The sequence below is a fragment of the Ctenocephalides felis genome, unplaced genomic scaffold, assembly GCF_003426905.1.
Source record: "Ctenocephalides felis isolate EL2017-DRISC unplaced genomic scaffold, ASM342690v1 CF-g0.4_SCAFFOLD_01492, whole genome shotgun sequence".
Lineage (NCBI taxonomy): Eukaryota > Metazoa > Arthropoda > Insecta > Siphonaptera > Pulicidae > Ctenocephalides > Ctenocephalides felis.
The window spans coordinates 20,448,068-20,470,177 of NW_020537646.1; the positions used below are offsets into that span (position 1 = coordinate 20,448,068).

Consider the following 22,110-nt stretch of genomic DNA (forward strand, 5'->3'; position numbering starts at 1 on the left):
CGAAAAAATGTACAGAAGGATAATTATAAGGATATTAACTTTTTTATACTTCGAACGGTCGGAAAGGTCTGCCTAGACCACCCATACATTTTGTATGAAATATACGCTTTTTGATATATGTAAACCAGTATTTGTCTTTTTTCATGGTATTTTCTATTCAAAGTGCGTTGTATATATTCTTTGCTATGTGTTGTAACATGAATGTTAGTATTTTCATGACGAGAGTTCTTTGAAAACCTACCAAACTTATTGGTAATCGCAAACACTGAAAATCGGATGAGTAATGCGCACATTAGCAACAATTTTTCTACCCGTACTGCGTTCGAAAATTTTTTTGGCAAACCTGTAGTGAAACTATATTTTCACTTTGAGTTTTACGTTTTTTTATATTTCTTGATTTTTTTATATAATCGTTAATATATAAGACACCAAAAATGCATTTATTCCATATAAATGCATGTAAAATGAATGGTGGTCCAGCCAGACCTTTCCGACCGTTCGAAGGTGAAAAAATATCCGACCGACGGAGGGTTAAAAATAAAAATTAGTATATTGTCTTTCACACTGTTTTTTTTTCATTTATTCGATACTGATAAGTGAATTAAACACATTCATGCATACATTACTCAAATCATGACACATGAAAATTAAATCATGTTTCAATTGCATTTATCATTTACCTTATGTCTCTCCGCTTCGTCACAGGGAGCCATTGGAATCTCCTGGAAAATGGAGCAGGCTCTCGGCGTATGTCTGCTGATGATGATGCGCAGGCGGAGGCGTGCTCGCAGGTGACGGTCGTGAGCTGTGCGTCAACTCGCCCGAACTCAGGCTGCTTGAAGTTAACTCGTCGCAGGTGCCAGCGCCCATCATGAGTGAACTCGAACATCCTGTTGGAAAAGGACGAATGTTGGTATGTGTAGTTTCTTTGTAAGATCAATATATGAATGTCAAATACTTTATATGTTTAATTTAACAATATTGTATGAGTATTATATGTTGAAAATACCTTTACATCGTGTAAAAATAAACTTTTTTTGCTCTCATAAAAAACTTTGTTGCACTCCCCCCCCCCTCCTTCATTTTTTCAACAGTTTATTTTTATAAATACTCTACTGATATTATCAGACTGCAAATTAATATGCAATATTATGTAGAAATATGCATGAAAACTAATTATTTTTTGTTTATTTTTTAATATTGTTCCAAATATACTGGGTTATTTTCGATTTTTCGCGCCCCGCAGGTTGGAAACCGCTGAACTACATTATAAAATCGCTGTAATAAGTGTTATCTGGACCGTTTATATTAATATTATGTACAGCAGTCTATTCACAAATCTTCAGATTCAGTAAATATGACTTAATCTTATTTTAAAGTATTACAACTATTACTACCCATACAAAATTAACGATTTCAATTACTTTTGAAAATGTATTATATGTGTTATATGAAAATTGGACATGATAAGGGTAAATTTAAGTTGTTACTTTTCTACAATAAAAGTTTGAAATAAAAATCGTCACTCAATCTAACAATAAAGTCAACATTGATTGCTGTAAAGAACTAAATTTACATCTTAATTTTTTTAATTAAAATAATTCGTTTTATTTTTTTCAATCATTCAAATATTCTTTTAATTTATCTAAGGAATGCTATGCTAACTATTAGTTGATTTGAATTAATTAAAGTTGAAGTTGAATTCATTAAAGAATTGTTTTTCCAACATTTTATTAATTGCATATTACGTCTTTTGATAATTGTAAATTATCAAAATTGCCTAAGACACTAAACTAGACAGTAAAAATGTATAGTAAAAACAAAAATTAAAAAAAATAAAAAAGGTTCTCTTTATTTTGAAAAATAAAAATCTCGGCAAAGTATTATGATATTTAATGTAATACTGATGACTAAAAAATATTAATAGTTCAATACATACATATAGGTATTTTTAAAATTTTGTCGATAGAAAGCATTTTTGCCATACCAGTCAATAATAATATTTGAGTGGGTGTTAAAATTTTTTTGCCGTTAATCAAATTTAATTATATGCAATGATTTACTTAAATCACCTTAAATACCCAAAAACTTTATAGTGATCGGTAAAAACTTAAATATTTTAAGATGATTTACATTTTTTTCGAACTGATTTTCATAAAAAACAACGCACCCAATTCACTTTTTTTAGCTTTTTCGACGATACCATTAAAGCGTAAATTCAACTGATAATTCAATTTCACGTTCGATAAAACAGATACTAAATACTAAAAAATCAATTAGTTAAAAAAAAAACAAAAATTTAGAGTAGAACCGCAAAAACTAGAAATAATTCAATTCAATAATCAATCGAATCAAATATAGAACTTAAAGAACTGGCAATTTTTTATAAGACCAATGAGACATATCAATTTTACTAAAGTTCATCTCCAACTTCATAAAAAAATAAATAAAACAATCCTATAAGTTTTTGGATTTTACGATTTTTTTATTTTTTTATTTTTCCTTCTTTTTCATATAACATGGGGTGTGCTAAGAATGAATCATAATGAATCTTTATATATATATATATATATATATATATATATACATATTTATATAAAGATATATATTACAATTTGTAAATATATTCTTGCCATTACATTTCACAAGATCAATTTTGAAAACGTTGAAGCTGTATTTAAATACAGTTGACATCTAAGTATATGAAAACAATGAATTATTATATATACACTTTTGTTCACTTAGAGATATAATTAATATATTATTTACATAAGGTTGTAACTAACTGCAGTACATGACTTTCTGATTAATATAACCTGTTATTAAATTTTATATTAGTTCTTATGTATATGAGATGAATATAGAAAAATAAACTTTGATGAAAGTTTGTAGTCAGCGTTGCCAAATTTTTGCGCTTCTAAAACACAGGTTGTTTCTATATATCATATTATAATATAAATTCGAAAATATTTAAAATCCAATTGTTTAGAGACTATGTACCAGTACTATTTATTGGTTTGTTTTTCATTCAATTTTGCGACAACGCTGATGGTTTATGAGTTCTCTATTGATTTTTATTGTGTTATTACTAATTGATTTGGAATCCCAAGAATTTTGGAACAAGTATTGCTATTTTGTCGCTAAACCGTTTAAAACTAAACATATACATACATATATATTAAGATATTTGACGTATTTTTAGAGTATTGTTCGTGTAAAATGTTTATCAAAAATTCTCATTCATATTCCGGTTTTCTAATAATCTCACAAATATTTCACTGCAAAGTGGTTCTTACATGATCATGCGCTTTTGTAGATATAGAAAAAAAAAATAGGCTTAGATTACCAAAATGATGAGATTTGAGGCCATTTTGGACCTTATTGACTCATACAGCGTAATACTTGTCTTTTTGTTTAGCAGATATTAATTTAAAAGTTATAAATTCTCAAAAGCCGATCGTATGAAATCCACTTGGTTGAACTGAATAACTTATGTTTAACTCCATTACATTCGACATTCAACACTTTTATTACATGATATTTAGAATAATACTTCAGTATGATCACATTGCTTTTGTTTTTCTTTATACAAGCGAAATTATTATCACCGCTACTTCTATACACGAATTACAATAAAAGTTTTACACAATTTGAAGGCATTATTTACAGAAGGATCTACATATTATTTATCAGCTGTCCCCATAAAAATACTATGTACAGTCAAAGTAATGCTTATGTACAGTACAAATAATATATTCAATTAAATATTTAATTATAATTAAGTTCTTCAACAGCCATATTACTTTGTATAATATATATCGAGCAGCTAACAATGCCGTTTCTAATTTAATCATTAATATCTCGCTGATATATTATGTTAGAGAATATTTGTTAAAATTAAGTACAACAGATAGCAACATTTGTCCTAGCCAATGTTAAAAAAATATTTAAAATAATTTTTCAGAACAATTTAAAGAAAGCTAATTTTATTGAAAGGCATGCCATGATTGTAATTCAAGGAACTCTACTCTATTTCATTGAACAAAATTATGCTCCATCAAATATATAAAAAATACTAATGATAAAACATTATTTGCTTTGATTGTGCTTACTGTTATACTGTCATCTTTATATTTTCTTTAAAAATCTGAATGTATATATATATATATATATATATATATATATATATATTTTGTACATTAATAAAATTATCTAGCCTTGTATCACTTGAATATTAATTGGTTTTTTAACACAGTGTAATATAAATAAATCATAAAAAAATCGTATACCACAGAGATTTGGTAGCAGTTATCACTAATAAAGTTTCTAATAAAAAAAGTAGTTCTATGCAACAAAAGAGTTATTTACATTTCACAAAAACTGTCTATATACGATCCTAAGAGATCTATATCAATATTAAACATGACAGATAATTATTTAAACAAAAAATGAAACTGTATCATTAATAAATACATTTTCTGATTTAATTTAAGATATCATCTTGTACCGCTCATAGTAACAACGTTCTTAATGAATTGAGATCAATAAAGATTCAAATTAATACTAATTAAACTATATGCTAATTAAAATAACTGTCACATATATTTACACAATAATATAAAAAATTCAACCACAAAAAGGCGAATATTTGTTGCATATTGAAATTACATTCAAATCGAAGTTTCATTTTATCATTCATAGATCATTTGAAGTATTTTTTTTAATAAATTATATATATTTATTTATCTGGCATATATATTTACGCAAACTAAATCTAAATAAATACAAGTATGTACATGAATCAAAATTTAAAAAAATCTTAAAATAAAATTGTAAAACCCTGCAAAAATTACGATTTGTACCTTCATGAAAAATTTGTATATAACACCACTTAATTAAAAGTAATTTTTATCTTGGGGACAGCTAATTATATAACGTAAATGAATGATTTCTTGAAAGTGAAAAGCATTGAATTAAAAAATATAAAACAATTCTAAAATTAAACCATCATGACATAATAGTATGACCTTCGTGGTCTTTAATGATGATGGTAAATTAAAATTACAATCGCGACAATAATATTATTGACAAAAACTGAACTCATAACCAGTCAAAATTCTTCATAAATTCCTAAAATTGATTTTCAATGCAATTATTATTCACAATATTAAAAAAATGTAATTCAAAATATTAATAAAGAAATATCCATTTACGTTTCAAAGTCGTAATGTGAAAAATATGTAGTAAATTGACTACTTAAATAATCTAATTTTCAGAGAGCATGAAAAACTCTTATAGTTACCGTTACTGTAAACATAAATTACACAGTTATTTTTTATGTACATAAAACCTTTGTAATCACTCACTAGCAACAATTAAAGTCCAAATCTCTTTTATCTTTTTTAAGCATAAATAGTCATAACATCATTTGTAGTTGCCACACTTTTGAAATTATGTATCTAAATGATATGGTCATTATTTCATAGTAATTTGAGAACACAATCACGTTATTCTTTCATCTCCAAAAATAACTTTTGTATAATAAATTATTCTAAATTCTAATTTTGGTGATTACTTTTTAGTTTTAAAATAAACTCAATTGAACTAAACCGATTATCCCTGGGATGGTTAAAATCTTGTACTGTATGATAAAACTTGCAATGATAATCACTTAATATAATAATTATAATAAAATATATTGATGATTAATTATAGCGCAAACAAATAAATCAGGTTTAAAATTTTTTTTTCGTACCATTTTCCATAAAGTCTACTTGCACAAAATATTAATAAATTAAATTTATATATTACAAATAACTATTAATTAATGTTTTTTGCTAGTGACATTAGAAATTATTATTAATTAATAATATTATTTTGAATTCAATTAAAGACACGCTATATTTAATCATCAACGCGATCGCAAAATTTTTAATAGATAAAAATCATTAAATCATCTATTAAATTTTTGCGGTCACTGTCTCAGCAAATGGCTGTTATATATTTGTAAAACGTAATTAAAAAAACTTAACATAGAGGTAATGATTAGGACCTAATTTTTCTTCTTTTTTTTATTCTTTCGTTTAGAACTTTGTTTTGTATCATTTTGAACTACAGGCAGTGTTTTGCTTTCCACATTCACAGGATTATTTTCCACATTTTCGATTTTGCTTGACCATATTTCTTCCTCTTCTACAATATTTTCAGCTTTTTTATTAAGGTCTTTTAAAAGTTTTTCCGAATCATCACTATCAGTTGATAACTCCGGGACTTTTTCAACAGATTTGCGTTCAATCTCTATAAAATCTTCGTTTGTGATTACGTCATCTATTATTTTATCCTCAAATGTTTGGCTCAGTTTCTCCATTTGATGCTCAGGATCCATGCTCATATACATATCATCGACTTCGGTATCCAAACTTTTATAGTCAGAATCCTGTTGACCAGCAACATTTAAGTCTATTGAGCAGTTATCCAGAGCATCATCAATTTCCAACATCTTTTCTGGAGCAAGTTCAAAATCAAGCTTGGAAGTACTCTCAGACATAGTATTTGGTTCTACACAAAAAGCTACCACTAAATTTGAACTATCATAAGGTATTTTGTTCTTAAATCTTGTAACTTCCTCATCTGTGTTCTCTGTATTATGAGTGCTGATGATTTCAGCCTCAATTATATATTGACTAACAGCATCACAAGATGGTTGTTCTACTAATTCCTCTGACTCAATCGATGCCTTGTTATTAACATCTTTTAAATCATTTTCCTCAACAACTGTAAAGGTAGTTTCGACGGGAGTTTTCTTATTGTTCCGTCTTTGTCGAGGTTTAGGCTTCAAAGCAGGAAAGTCCAATTCTGATTTCAATGTATCAGCAATATCATTATTGATATTGTCATTTGATTTATCACTAGAGTTATTATATGTCTTTTCAACTAACTCTTCAATAGCTTGCGTCGGTTTAATTTCTTCTATTATTGTATCTTTTGAATCACTGTTACAAGCACTATTCTTACTAACACTATCTTCGGTAAGTTCTTCCTTTGAAAAATTAATTTCTTCTGGTTTCAAACCTTGGTACTTGATAGTATTAGACATAGAACAGTCTTCTGCCGGTTTAGTAATCACATTTACTTTATCATCGCGTATGATTTTTTCAGATTTTTCTGAAATATCATTGTTACGCTTGATATCTTTTTTCGCTGCATTATTATCTCCTTTATTTTTCTGTCTTTTACCATTCATTTTCTTGGTATCGTTAACAGCTTTTGCATTGCTGCTGCTTTTAACGGTAACTTTAATTTTGCTTGTTTGTACTTGTTTCTCATAATTCAGATCTTCTAGTATCTTTTCTTCTTCAGCATGTCTGAGATTCTCCTCAGCTTTTTTGTCATACTCGTCATTTGTATTTTTCTTAATTATCGGCGCTGATTTTAGCAGCGCTTCTTCTGTTGACTCATTGATGCACACCGTTACCGTTTTATCGCGCAGACAAACATCGTCGGCCGCCGGATCTATAGTATCTATGATAACATTGCAGCCGGTTATTACTGGTCTAAATAAGGCTTCGTCGCAATTTTCGTGAATATATTGATCACTATTTTGTTCCTGCAAACCAGATTTCGATTCCGCAGGGTCATCTAGTTCCGACGGCAAACACATCACAGTTCCCACGGGGTTGACAATTTTCAACACAGGCTTCGTCTCGCATGCGTTCTCACCGACATTAACCGAGCATGGTTGTCGCGGGGCAGGACGTCCTTTAAACAAAAATCCAGAGGCAGGTGTTATTATTAGAATCAAATTACCGTTTTTTTTTCTAACACCATTCCAAAAAGCGTTTACTAAGATAAACTATTTAAGCACTGTGATCAATAATAACTAAAAATAAATTAGAAAATGCTTTTCAAGTGGACACAATTTTTAAATGGATGTATTTTTTGGTCTGCATAGAAAGAAAATAACCATCATAACCATAAAATACAGAAGCCAATAATAAATTAATAATATTCGGCTTCCTAGCAAACATGATATTAAAATAAATATTGTTTATCCGTGATTGTTGAGTCAAAATAAATGACAAAAGCGATGATTAATCAGAAATCAAAGGTTCAAACTATTAGAACAAAATCTGATCATTAGTTTTCATGCAATTCAACGAAAATGATATATAATTCATTAAATCAACGTTATAGTGCTTATAATATATTACAAAACTATTACTACGTCAGAAAACACCTGCCTTGGATTTTGCTCAAATTTTTTGTGATAGTATAAATAGTACCGCACAATTTGAATGATAAATAAAATGTAATATAAGTGTAACCGTATACACATATATATAAAAATTATTTATATTTTTTATGTAAATATAATAATTTTGTCTATTAGCATGAAACTTATGAAAGTGAATTGTGAAAAATGAATAATGGGCAATAAAAAATAATGATGCATGATGATATTAATAAAATGTTAATAGCTGTAGAAGCATTATATTTAACTTAGTAAAAGCAGATTTTTTTATGTTTGTTAGGATAGAAAAAATGAGTGGCAACATATACAATTAGTATAAAAAAGAACGGTGTTGAAAAAATTCAAATGAAAAATTTTATATATTGTTATAGCTTAAGAGTTTAATATATTATTTTTTATTTAATTTTTTTTTTTAAATAATTTTTTTTTAAATAATTGTAGACAATGAAGATTATATAAATTAACTACATAAAGGATGGCCAATAATAGATGTACTTACAGCTTTAAATAAATTTACATATTCTAAAATAGTAACCAAAATCCACAGATAGGAAATACCTACTATTTATTTTTAGAATTTTATTTAAAATATACACAATAATAAACATACCTAAATTAATTAAAATATTTACAATATTGGCCAACCTCTGACTACTCTACAAAATGATTGTGGAAATCTACACTACAATAAATTTACCTGAATCTCTATGCGCAATTCCTGGACATTCTTTCATAGCATCAGCTAAGTCTTCCTTTAGTTGAGAATCCCCCAAAATATCAAAGCAGTTATTTGATTCACCAAAATGATCTTGAAAACCTTCTAATAACCGCGGAGATTGCTCAAAGCTGCCTAAAAATTTAATAAAAAAAATGCATGCATTAATTAAAGTACAATTTTAATTACCGTGTTAAAAAATTCGGTGCATATAAAATGAAAAAAAAAAATCATAAATTCAAAATTTGAAAAGATAATATTATTAGAGTTTATTAATACATATATGTATTATAATATTGTAATATAATTATGATAGATCGATTTTCTATTACATAGTACTTACTACAAGAGCCTGCTTCAATTAACACTGGAACTAGAGGTTGACCAGAGTTCAAACCTGGCATGTTCACTGGGTTTGATCGAGCAGGTCTCGAACCTGGTAAACAAGCTACTTCCACAGAATCTGCTTCCATTAGTGATACGCAAGATCTATTACATAAAGTTGAATAGAAATGTTAGAAGACTTGATTATTAAAAAGATCTTAACCTCAAGTTAGAAAAAAAATATAATTACCCAGGATTGCTAGTGTTATAGGTTTTGAACATAAACTGCGGACCCATCCACAATCTTCTGTGTGGTCCAGCATGAGTAACAATTTCAACTTGTGATAACCAGCGTTCTTCGCACTCATCTTGAGTAGCTGCATGATGATTTGAATTTTTCGATTTTAGCAGTAAATTTGATGTTGAAAGAGGAGGCTGTATGTCCATTGATGTATGCTGTGAATTATTGAAAATAAAATATATATTGTCAATATAACTGTTTAAATAATAAAACATGAAAAAACAAAACCATTATCATATATCTCACTATAAATACAAATGTATATAATTTGTGTTGGATAAAACAAATAGAAAATTGTGAAGATAAAAAATAGATTACATACTATTTGTAAGTAAACAAAAAATTTAAATACATTAATAATCATATGACTGTTCACTGTCCAAGTGCAAGAACTGAATGTTAAAAATTATATTTAATAATAATTTTTCATTGCAAAGCCAGTACTAACCTGTCTCATTAATGGCCATTGAGCTTTTGGCTCTACTTCTAATTCTATGGCTGTGTCATCACATATTTTCTCTTTAGGTAGGCCTATTAAAAAATTTAATTAGTTTTTCATTTCAATTTGCATTAGTGACAAATATTGATTAAAAAGTTTGATTCAAACCTGAGAGTGGTCTAGGTTCCAAGTCATATTGAAGCATTGCTCCATGGCAAGCCATAATGAATAAGGATTCGGCAACCTTCTGTTGTGTGCGATGATTGTGATCTCTAGGAGCATTTGTGGCATCAAGTAAATAAGCTCTAGCTGATGCAAATGTCGCACACACCCGAACACTATGAGGAGAATCCTCAGAATATGAAGGAATACGTTGTCGCCCTAGAAAAAGAACAAAGTTTTTCTTTAATTCAGCTCAAATTTTGATTCATATGATAATAATTATGAAAATCATAAAAAGTATGTAAACTTTTATTCCTAACCTGTATTAGATTTCAAACTCCCTCCTGAATTATTTACTATATTACCAGATAAAGATATAGGTTGCCTTATTTGAGCTAGTGGCTGTATTACAGTTGGATGTGGAAAAGGAGGAATTCTAGGGTTATTATATGGAGCCGCAGGATTAACTATTGGCGTCTCTGATAGAGTTATCTAAAAAATTAGAACAAAATAAATTATATTTAACTTTCACTAATTCTAAAACATATATCAAGCTTCACAATCATTGTGATTTAAAAATTGATCAATAAAAATTAAATAAATATATTGACCAGACATTACTGTTGAATTAAACCTGATATTCAATTTACATACCGGACTGTTAGATCTTCCATCAGCAGCAAGACCTGCAGATCTATGGAATCGAGATAATCTGTTTACCACATGAGGTGATCCATGGGTTCTAACTCCTACAGGCCCTCCATAAGGTGTTATAGGAAACACATGTGTTGTACCTCGCAAAGTAGATACAGCAACCCAACGCGAGTCACTTGCAAAGGCAATATCCTATGTAAATAAAACAAAACATAATTAACATTAATTTTAATTAAATCAAATTCAAAAAAAATATTATTTTACATTTAAAAATGTAAATTATTATTACCTGTACTTTAGCACTGGTGTCTCCTCTGTGCAAAACATAGAGATGATGTACAGCTGCTAACGATGAACCTCCTGGATGAGGTTGAATACGAAATACATGGAAATCGTGACCGCGTTTATCTGCAGTCACTAATAACATCCCTGACATATCAAACATCATTGCAACAACAGGATCATTATGAGCAACAAAATGTGCTACCATTGGATCTGGAGCATTTGATGCATCAATTGTTTGGCACTGAAACAAAAATAATAATGTACAAATGAACTATTAGTTATTAGCAATTAATTTTTTCAATTACCTGTAAATCTAAAATGGTAACTACACCAGCTTGAAGTGAATCGGAGTGGTTTTGGGAAGGCGGAGCGTTGATTGGTGTAAAACCTGCACGCGGATTTCCTGTTCCAGATAGACTGCTGGCAACAGTTTCTCCCAAACCACGCAAACCTTTTCCAAGCGATTTTGCTGCATGTAGAACTGTCGCTGTGTAACTTGCTGATCCTTCACCTTAAGTAAATTGACATATATTGCATCATTATTATGTTTAATTATATTCGAAAAAGGTTATGTAAGCATCGCATAAGTCACAACTGATGAATATTATATTAATTACCATCACATCCACCAGAACTTCTTTTAGAATTAATTAATTTTTTCTCAGCATAAGCCAGCCATCTCGTACCCAGACTTATTGGATTTTGATTTATTCCTGGACTTGGATAACAAGTAGTTACAATTAACTTGTGTTCTAAAGTGCTTGCTTCAAATACAGCTATTCTTTCAACAAATGTAATTGCCAGTACACGTTGATTTGCCATGATATCCAGAATTGGATTATTGAACTTAATCTTTTTGACCTGGTAATAGAAAGATCAATATATGTAAGCCTTGAAGATAAATTTTATTATGTATGATTTGATTTAATTATCAATATTTCTCTTGAGACATTTTAAAAAAAAAACCTTAATCAAATTTTGGGTTTTTATCAGTTTTGTTAAGGTTTATGAGGTTATTGCATTGATTTTACCTGGTCGCCATCTTTCAATGATACAAAATTAACAGAGCAGTACTGCGGCCCAGATCCAGAATTATCACAAATTGCTACTAATGGCCTCTTTTGTTCATATTGATCCGATGGTTGATCTACTGGACAATCAATATCAACTTTGGGTGAAGGAAGAATTCGTAAAACGCGCACTGTACCCTGCCTCCAAGCCAATACTTCGGTGGCTTCTCCATTGGCAGGCACAGCCCAAACCTGTAAAAGAATATCAGGACATCGCCAATTCAAATTTAAATTTGTGAATAAGAAAAAATATGGTATAGGTAAAATCGTATCAAAGTGATACCTGTATCCCCGATCCATAGCCAAGAATTAATAAAAGTGGCTGTACTGCACTATCTGCATCATATTCATCTTTTGCACTTGGCTCATTTATATCAGCCGTTTCAAATCTGAAAAAAAATCCAAATATTATTCATCTCAATGTAATAACAAAAATATTTTGCTTTATGATAATAGTAATATATAATTAATGATAACTCTTAAACTACTTTTTTAACTAACTAATCTATCTTCATTATGATTCCGGTTAGATCTGTAGACCTTAATGAGTACAGTGTAGGATGACACCAAAATACCACCGATGATGCCAAACATGTATGTAGGTTCTTTCTGCTGCTAAACAAAAGCTATTACCAAACTGTGGAGGCTTGATCAGTAAAATAGATGAAGCCGTTTGATGTGGTTGTTTATTTCATGACTTCTTGTAATAATTTATCTTCATTATGATTCCGGTTAGATATGTAGACCGAAATGAGTACAGTGTATGACAGCAAAATACTACTGACGATGCCAAACATGTATGTAGGTTCTTTCAGCTGCTAAACAAAAGCTATTACCAAACTGTGGAGGCTTTTTTTTATTATTTTTCTTATTTACAACTGTCCTGTAAAGGGCATTCAATAAATTTGATGAATTTACGATAGTCGGCCGAAAAGGGACATTGTATACTACAAGGGCTGTGGAGGCTTGATCAGTAAAATAGATGAAGACGTTTGATGTATTTGTTTAATTCATGACCTTTTGTACACTTTACATATAACTTGAATTAACAATTGAACTTGAATACGACTCCATTGATTACTAAAGTACTACTGACTCATGTTGATCTGAACTTATTGGAAACCAAATGAGGACTGAACTATATTGATGTGAACTTATTGAAACCTAAATGACGATTGATCTATATTGATAGACAGAAATGATTACAGATTATGATTCTGGTCACATCTGTAGATTACAATGAGATACAGTCAACATATCTGACCAGAATCATTTACCAGTCTGCGGGTTGTAATCAATTCAATAAATTTTTCTTTCCTCCACCTACCTAGCCCATAGTATGGAATCCTTTGAGTCACCAACAACGGTATTGTTGAGCGTGACTTCATTTATGAACCCTGCGACGCTATCGATGAGACTTCTGTCGCAGACTGGCTGGGGGGGCACCACTTGCTGGGGAATGGTTGAGGATGCCACCTCGCATTCCGATATGTCTGTGCAGCTGCCACTGTTCTGCCTCGCACAGCGCTGAACGGAATCCATCGGAATGACGCAAATAGTGCTCACTCTGGGAAAAAGATATGAGAAAATTAACATTGGTATTAGAAAATATTTATGAAATATATTTTACAGACGATATCGAATGAAATGCGAAAATGTTGAGAGAAAATGTCATATGGAGTGCTAGCAAAATATATAACGAATTGCCAAACGATATTAAGATGACCAATAATGACGATAAATTTAAAAAAAATAAATAAAGAAATACTATAAGGAAATTGAAGACAAGAAGACTGAAGAATTATATATATAAAGATATTTTAATTATAATAGATATTATATTAATGAAATAGTCAAATGAAATGTATATATAAAATATGATCACTGTTTTTCATAATCTCTCATACCAGGTACCTCTGTCTGACTGAGATATGAAAATAATGTATATATATAAATAATAATAATGTATATATTCTTATAATGTATATATAATAATAAGAAAATAATAATATATATAATAACGATTTACCAAAAAATATGTTTCCAAGTAAAAATAGCCAATTGTGAATATGTCTTTATTATAAGAAAAAAGGGCAATTATTAAGTGCCCTAACAATAGACTGGATAAAGTTTGCCAACACTCGGTAGTAAAAAGTTCAATAAAGAGGGGTCAACTTATATATCCTTAGTAATATTTACATAGACAAGGATTTTTAACGAGTCTTCAGTTTATGACATAGAAAACAATCGAATTTCAACAATAAGTTTTATCCAAAGGCAAACTTTTCTCTATATCGTATGCTCCTAATTCCGCTTCCAATATTAGCCAAAGTGAAATTTTGTTATGTTTGGTGATCAATGGACTTTTAAACCAAAGGTGCCAATTCGAATTTCAGGGAGATACAAATATATGAATTTAAATTAGGTTTATTTTTATTTAAGAAAAATATGTCTTAAGGGGGTTGTTCGGTTTTTATTTATTTTTTTTTCGATTTGGAGATTTTTTGATATTATGAAAGCTAAAAACCTAGAATTATTTTAAAAAAAATCATCTCAATATCTATTTTTTTGACGCAGTTATAGATATATATATATATATATATATATATATATATATATATATGTGTATATCTCTATATGTATGATCCTCTGAAACAGTTTTTTTCATCGCTCCGCGAGCTATTGTATGCCAGCTGCCCTCTTTTTCATACCTCATGCACATAACCTTTTTAATGATGACCATCTTTGAACACCATGGTGTATTTAGTACATTAAATTAAATGGTGTATTTAGTACATTATATTAGTGATTCTTTACATGTAAATTAACATATTTCAATGTGTATTGCTCGAGTCGTTTATCGTTTTAGTCACTAATTTAATTTAATTAAAAAATTTGGTGCTCGGAATTATTTAATTTGAACAGAGAATTTCATAATATGAGTGCAAAGAACTTTAAATACATTAATATTCTCAATCAGTTAAGAACCAAATTATTCCATATATAAATTATTCCACAATTTGTGTCTTTGAAGAAAAGCTTGGGGACCAGAACCAAGGGCAAAATGGAGGGATAAATAAACGCATTTAGTTCGATATAGAAAAAAATGTAAGGCTAATAAGAAAATAAAGGAAATTAAGAGTCTAGCCAAAACATTTTTCCTCGATTTGCATACAAAAATAAATAGAAATATAAATCCAATATATAGCAAAATATTTGTAATTCTATTATTGGATTATTACATAGAGTCAAATAAAAGAAATACAATGACCAACATATGGACTAGGCTTTATTAGCTTATCTCGCCATACAGCGCGATATAACATATGATCGCATAAACAAATTTAGAATGTACGCTCGTGTGTCATAAAGCCATTATTTTTTCCAGAAGAACAATAATAAATATTTATTTAATGAACTAAATAAACCTGATAAAAATTAATTCTATTACTCATATAAAAAAATCGTATAAGTGAGTAATATGAGTAATCAGGGTAATACGTCGATTATGATAAAATTTGAAACATATGTTACCAAATTATTATATATCTTTATATTAATGTCAAATCATCAAAACTAATAAAAAGTAAATAATAAAATTATTAATTTCAAAATTACGTTTCATATTGATATTTTAATTATAATATTTAGTTCCATAATTTGAGTCATTGTCAACTAATTTAATAGAATTTTAAATTCAATGGTCAATTTTTATATTGAATTTTCAGAATTTGAGTATTTGAATTTTATATTCATAATTCATATGCAACATCTCAAAATCAACATATGCTACCAAATAACTTTATAGCATTTCTATATTTTTAGATTTAAATATTGTAGTAATTAACAATTGACAAAATTATAAATAATTATTGCATATTGTTAAATTAATGCAATACAAAAAAAAGTCATATGATGAGTCATGAGAACATTTCTTGCATTAAATAATTGCATCATATGTAGCGTATGCATAATTATTAAAAAGCAAAAAAATGTAATTAATGAATTAAAAATATTAATACAGATCCAGAATTTTACAAAATATCATTGTTTATATAAACTCTATACAAAATATTTTCGAGTCCCCCTATTTGTGTACCATATGCGTTACTTGACATATAAAAATAGCTTTCATATGTTGTTTACAAGGACAAAGGAATTGTATCTGAACGCCCAAAATTGTGCATCTCTCACTTAATTCTAACTTACCATATTGCAAAAATTGATCTTATTCATACTAAATATCAGATTTATATAATAATTTCCACTTACATTACTTAAAACAGCAATAATCATGTTGGAATTATTCGGAGCTAAACTGCGTCATTGTAATGACAGAAGATGTCTATACAATCCAAATACTCTGGCACAATAGTTTTAAGCGTCCGCAATTATATAACAAATGCGCAATTTATTAATAAATGGAATCTATGCATTCACTTTTATAACAACATTCACACAATAATTAATAAATAAGAAAATAATAATATATATACAACAAAACTCCGCAGTTATCGCGTATGACGTTTCAGCGTACTGAAAACAAAGATCAGCTGATAATTCGTGCAGTTATCCAACGATTGACTTCACACTATCATTTTAAATTGAAAAGGTGGTATTAATGTTTGCAATTAAATTAAGAAAGGACTCAAGTTTTGCATTTAAATTATTATTCAGATAAACGTCTAATATTGTGACTAAAATAATAAATTGATTTTAAAACTATGTATTTGTCGGTAGGAGAGGGATCTATTATTGCGTCTGAAGTTCTCTACTTCGTCATGGAGCGACATGAAGTTCGCAGAATGCGCGCGAGAGTGCTCTACATACACCGAATTTGACTCATTTTGATTTAGCCGTTGTAATTCAAAAGTGTAGAATAAAAACTAGAGAGATATAAACAAGTAAGCATTTTGCCTTAAGGCAAGTTGCATAAACTTACTGATACGCATATATAATATCTTAATCAATAATTACGTTCTCTCCTAACTCGATGACAAGCTGTAGAAATATTTTTCAGAAGTATAACATTCTTACCGTTCCTATCATATTCCTACTCATTACAATTATCTTTATAAAAAATGATCCTCATTACATTAATTTATCTTCAATGTCTAATTCCCACTATGTCACAAGGAATAAAATTATCAGAGGATCAACTTTTAAGCTTAATACTACTTTTAATTCAATTGATGGATTTAGTATATAACTGTTCAATTTATTACCCTTACAAATACGTAAACTAAGCAATTATAAATTCTATAACGTTTTGATTAATTTACTAAAAGTCAACAGTTTTTATGACATTTTTGAACATATGAATTTTGACTTCAAGAAATACTGTGGTACCATCCCCACCAAATTATAAATATTTTTTGTTACAAATTGTTTGTGATGTCTTACAAATACAGTCATTTTTGACTATAGCTAAGCATTTCTTAGCTAGGAAATTTTTTCTTCGTCTCTGATACTGCTCTTTTTTCCAGAAAAACTTTTAAACTTTTTAAAAACTTTCTGCAAATCAATGGATATACAAGACCTCATCTTTTGAAGATGCTCTAAATAAACGAAGATCAAATTTCATAAAATCAAGACACAAAATTATTTTATAATTGTTTCATTGTATTTTGTATATTGGTAGGGTGACTATACGTCCCGGATTGGCCGGGACAGTCCCGATTTTCAGCCTTGCGTTCCGGCTTTTGCCAAAAGCAACATTTGTTCCGGTTTTAAGTGTTTTGTCCCGGATTTTTAAAAATGTTTTGATTGCCAATTCTTTCTTTAAATATATTTAAATAAAAAAAATTGAACCGAAAAAATGTGCATATAAATTTTTGCTCACCAACAAACCTACCCCCCCCCCCCCGCTGCTCTCCCACACATTATAATTCGTCCCAGATTTTATGCAAAAAACATATGGTCACCTTAATATTGGTTGTTTGTTATCCTTGAAAATTGTGAATTGTACATCTAATACATTTAAAATAAAAATTGAAATTCAGATATTTAGATAAAATATTCAACTGTTTATTTTGAAAATAACATTTTCGCTTTCATTAAAAAGTCACCAACAAGAATTCTACATGATGTATTTTAACTATACCTATAATATCACCAATTGAATGAATTAAGTAAATTTGTTTGACACATTTCATTTCATCTATTGTGTGCTGTAAAAATTTATTTTATTTAAATGCGAACGTCAACTGTAATCAATAGCTGTTTGAATATTCAACTGTTTATTTTGAAAATAACATTATTGGTTTCATTAAAAAGTAACCAACAAAATTTCTACATGATGTATTTTAACTATACTTGTAATATCATTAATTGTATGAATTAAATGAATTTGCTTGACACATTTCATTTCATCTATTGCGTGCTCTAAAAATTCATTTTATTTAACTGTAATCAGTTACAAAACATCACAAAACGTTAATATTTTCTCCGGCATAGATTCTGATTAAAATCTCTTAAACGGGCATCGAAATTCTAAACGTTGATAATTTTTTATAATTTAACCGCTAATCGTAGGCCTATAATATTTAGGTATGTTATGTTATGTTTAAAATATATGTCTCTTTAGTCTGAAAATTTTAGAAACTGTGTGCAAATAATCAATATTTTCTTTTTTTGTCATTATTTGCTTGCTTTTTGGAATTCATTGCTTACAAAACATAGTTTATGTTTAAAACTATTTATTTATCATTTCACATCATAAGAGTGAGTGAGGGAAGATTTTGATTTAGTATTCCTAAAGCTCCTAAAATAACCGGATATTTAAAATGAAATTCAATAATTTGCTTTCTCTACATTTTCACGCAGAGAAGATAAACTGTCGTTTCAAAAAACTTTGCCAATTATATAATTCTTAACACAATTTATAATATTTGTTTAAATATCAAGCAGTTAGTTACACAGAGCTGTAAGTTTCTTGAAAAAAATTGGCAGTGTTTGGATTTTTACTCAGGCTATCTTTCTAGAACTCCTAAAATGTCCAGATAACTACATCAGTGTTATGGCGCAGGCGCACGCCCCACCGGGGGGCAATTTATGAATTCAGGGGGGCAATTTGAAAATTTTGGTAATTTGAATGTAATGTAGAATAGTATCGGTAAAGCATTTACATGAAAAAATGCTTTTTGGAATTACCTAAGATGTCCCGGTTTGGCCGGGACGGTACTTCCCTGGCGCCGGAGTTATGTTTTTTATCCCGGATTGACCTTACTTTTTAAAAGATTAGCTTGAATTTGAATTTTCCTCATTACACTCTAATAAAATTACAACTATTCATCATAATCTGAAAACGATATATGCGATAAATTGCTTATATAAAACTAAACATTATGAAAGAGAATTTTGAAGAGAAGTTGCAAAATGCAATAATTCTCAGGTTTCAAATGGCACTTCACTGATTATTTTAAACTTCAATATTCGAATTTACGAAAATTACCAAAAAATTTGTTAAATCAAGTTTCTGACTGCTTGGCACAGGTGCTTTAAGGTCAGTGACAAGATATGACTTGAAATATACACAAGAAAAGTGATATTTACTACTAGTAAATTGCGAAGTTTTACGCGAACAGAGTTTGATACAAGGCTTTAAAAGCGAAAAAATCGTAAATTTTTCTCACTGTTTTTTCTGAATCAATACAGACGGTGGTAAATATTACTATTACTACATTTAAGTAAATTTCGTCTAGTTAGTTTTTTGTAGTCCATATGGCGAATATGACTTCTCCCGGATATAACTCCAACCGGCTGTGACTCCGGTCGGATATGACATTGCCCCGATATAACTCCGGCCCGATATGTCCGCCCGGATATAACTCCCCGATATAATTTCTTTTTATTACCTTGCACGGTCGATTTTCTTAATTAATAAAGATTTTAAATTTCGTGTATTTTTAGTTACGAGAAAAAATTGTATTTTTTTTAAAATGTTTGGTAAAAAATAAATACACGTGATGTCTTACTTTACCCCTCCTCCCCCACGTGATTATTTGTCAACCGCCCTCCCCCTAAAATCATCAATAAATTTCATCAAGTTAGTTTTTGACTCCGCTCGGATATAACTCCAGCCGAATATGATTCCGCCCGGATATGACTCCGTACGAATATGTCTCAGCCCATCCGCATATGACTCCGGTCGGATATGACTCCGGTCGGCTATGACTCCGGTCGGATATGACTTCGTTCGGATATGACTCCGCCCCGATATAACTCCGCTCGTATATGACTCCGCTAAGATATAACTTCATCCGGATATGACTCCGGCCGGATATAACTCCATCCGGATATGATTCCGCTCGGATATGACTCCGCCCGGATATAACTCCGCTCGGATATGACTCCGCTAGGATATAACTTCATCCGGATATGACTTTGCCCGGATATAACTCCATCCATATGACTTCGGCGGAACATGACTCCGCTCGGATATGACTCCGCCCGGATATAACTCCGCTCGTATATGACTCCTGTCGGGTATAACTCCAGCCGGATATGACTCCGCTCGTATATGACTCCGGTCGGATATGACTCCAGCCGGATATGACTCCGGTCGGACATGGTTCCGGTCGGATATGGTTCCGGTCGGATATGGTTCCGGTCGGATATGATTCCGGTCGGATGTGACTCCGGTCGGATATGACTCCAGCAGGATATGACTCCGCTCAGATATGACTCCGCTCGGATATAACTCCGCTCGGATAGAACTCCGCTCGGATATGACTCCAGCCGGATATGACTCCAGCCGGATATGACTCCGGTCGGATATGACTCCGGTCGGATATGACTCCGGTCGGATATGACTCCGGTCGGATATGATTCCGCCCGGATATAACTTCATCCGGATATGACCCCGCCCGGATATAACTCCATCCGGATATGACTCCGGCGGGACATGACTCCGCTCGGATATAACTCCGCCCGGATATGACTCCGCCCGGATATGACTCCGCTCGGATATGACTCCGGTCGGATATAACTCCGGTCGGATATGACTACGGTCGGATATGACTCCGCTCGGATATAACTTCATCCGGATATGACTCCGCCCGGATATGACTCCGGCCGGATATGATTCCGCCCGGATATAACTTCATCCGGATATGACTCCGCCCGGACATAACTCCATCCGGATATGACTCCGGCGGGACATGACTCCGCTCGGATATGACTCCGCCCGGATATGACTCCGCTCGGATATGACTCCGGTCGGATATAACTCCGGTCGGATATGACTACGGTCAGATATGACTCCGCTCGGATATAACTTCATCCGGATATGACTCCGCCCGGATATGACTCCGGCCGGATATGATTCCGCCGGGATATAACTTCATCCGGATATGACTCCGCCCGGATATAACTCCATCCGGATATGACTCCGCCCGGATATAACTCCATCCGGATATGACTCCGGCGGGACATGACTCCGCTCGGATATGACTCCGCCCGGATATGACTCCGTTCGGATATGACTCCGGTCGGATATAACTCCGGTCGGATATGACTACGGTCGGATATGACTCCGCTCGGATATAACTTCATCCGGATATGACTCCCGCCCGGATATGACTCCGGCCGGATATGACTCTGACCGAGTTATATTCGGATATGATTCCGGTCGGATATGTATCCGCCCGGATATGACTCCGGTCGGATATGACTCTGACCGAGTTATATCCGGATATGATTCCGGTCGGATATGTATCCGCCCGGATATGACTCCGCTCGGATATGACTTCGGTCGGATATGACTCCGGCCGGAGTTATATCCGGATATGACTCCGGTCGGATATGACTCATGAGGAGTCATATCCGGATATAACTCCAGCCGGAGATATATCCGGCCGGAGTCATATCCGGCCGGAATCATATCCGGCCGGAATCATATTTGGCCGG

General features: G+C 31.1%; 1 protein-coding gene across 1 annotated transcript; it reads right to left on the reverse strand.

Moving 5' to 3' along the window:
• Positions 1-5,977: 5,977 nt before the first annotated feature.
• LOC113370010 (breast carcinoma-amplified sequence 3 homolog) lies at positions 5,978-16,523 on the reverse strand. Its single transcript, XM_026610648.1, has 15 exons — positions 16,474-16,523; positions 13,529-13,768; positions 12,485-12,590; positions 12,163-12,393; positions 11,749-11,992; positions 11,437-11,642; positions 11,136-11,372; positions 10,847-11,038; positions 10,513-10,684; positions 10,199-10,411; positions 10,040-10,122; positions 9,541-9,746; positions 9,310-9,455; positions 8,949-9,101; positions 5,978-7,758 (listed from the first exon to the last, which is right to left on the reverse strand). Exons 2-15 carry the CDS (start codon positions 13,741-13,743, stop codon positions 6,053-6,055), a joined length of 4,110 nt encoding a protein of 1,369 aa, XP_026466433.1. The 5' UTR covers positions 13,744-13,768; positions 16,474-16,523; the 3' UTR covers positions 5,978-6,052.
• Positions 16,524-22,110: the final 5,587 nt, after the last annotated feature.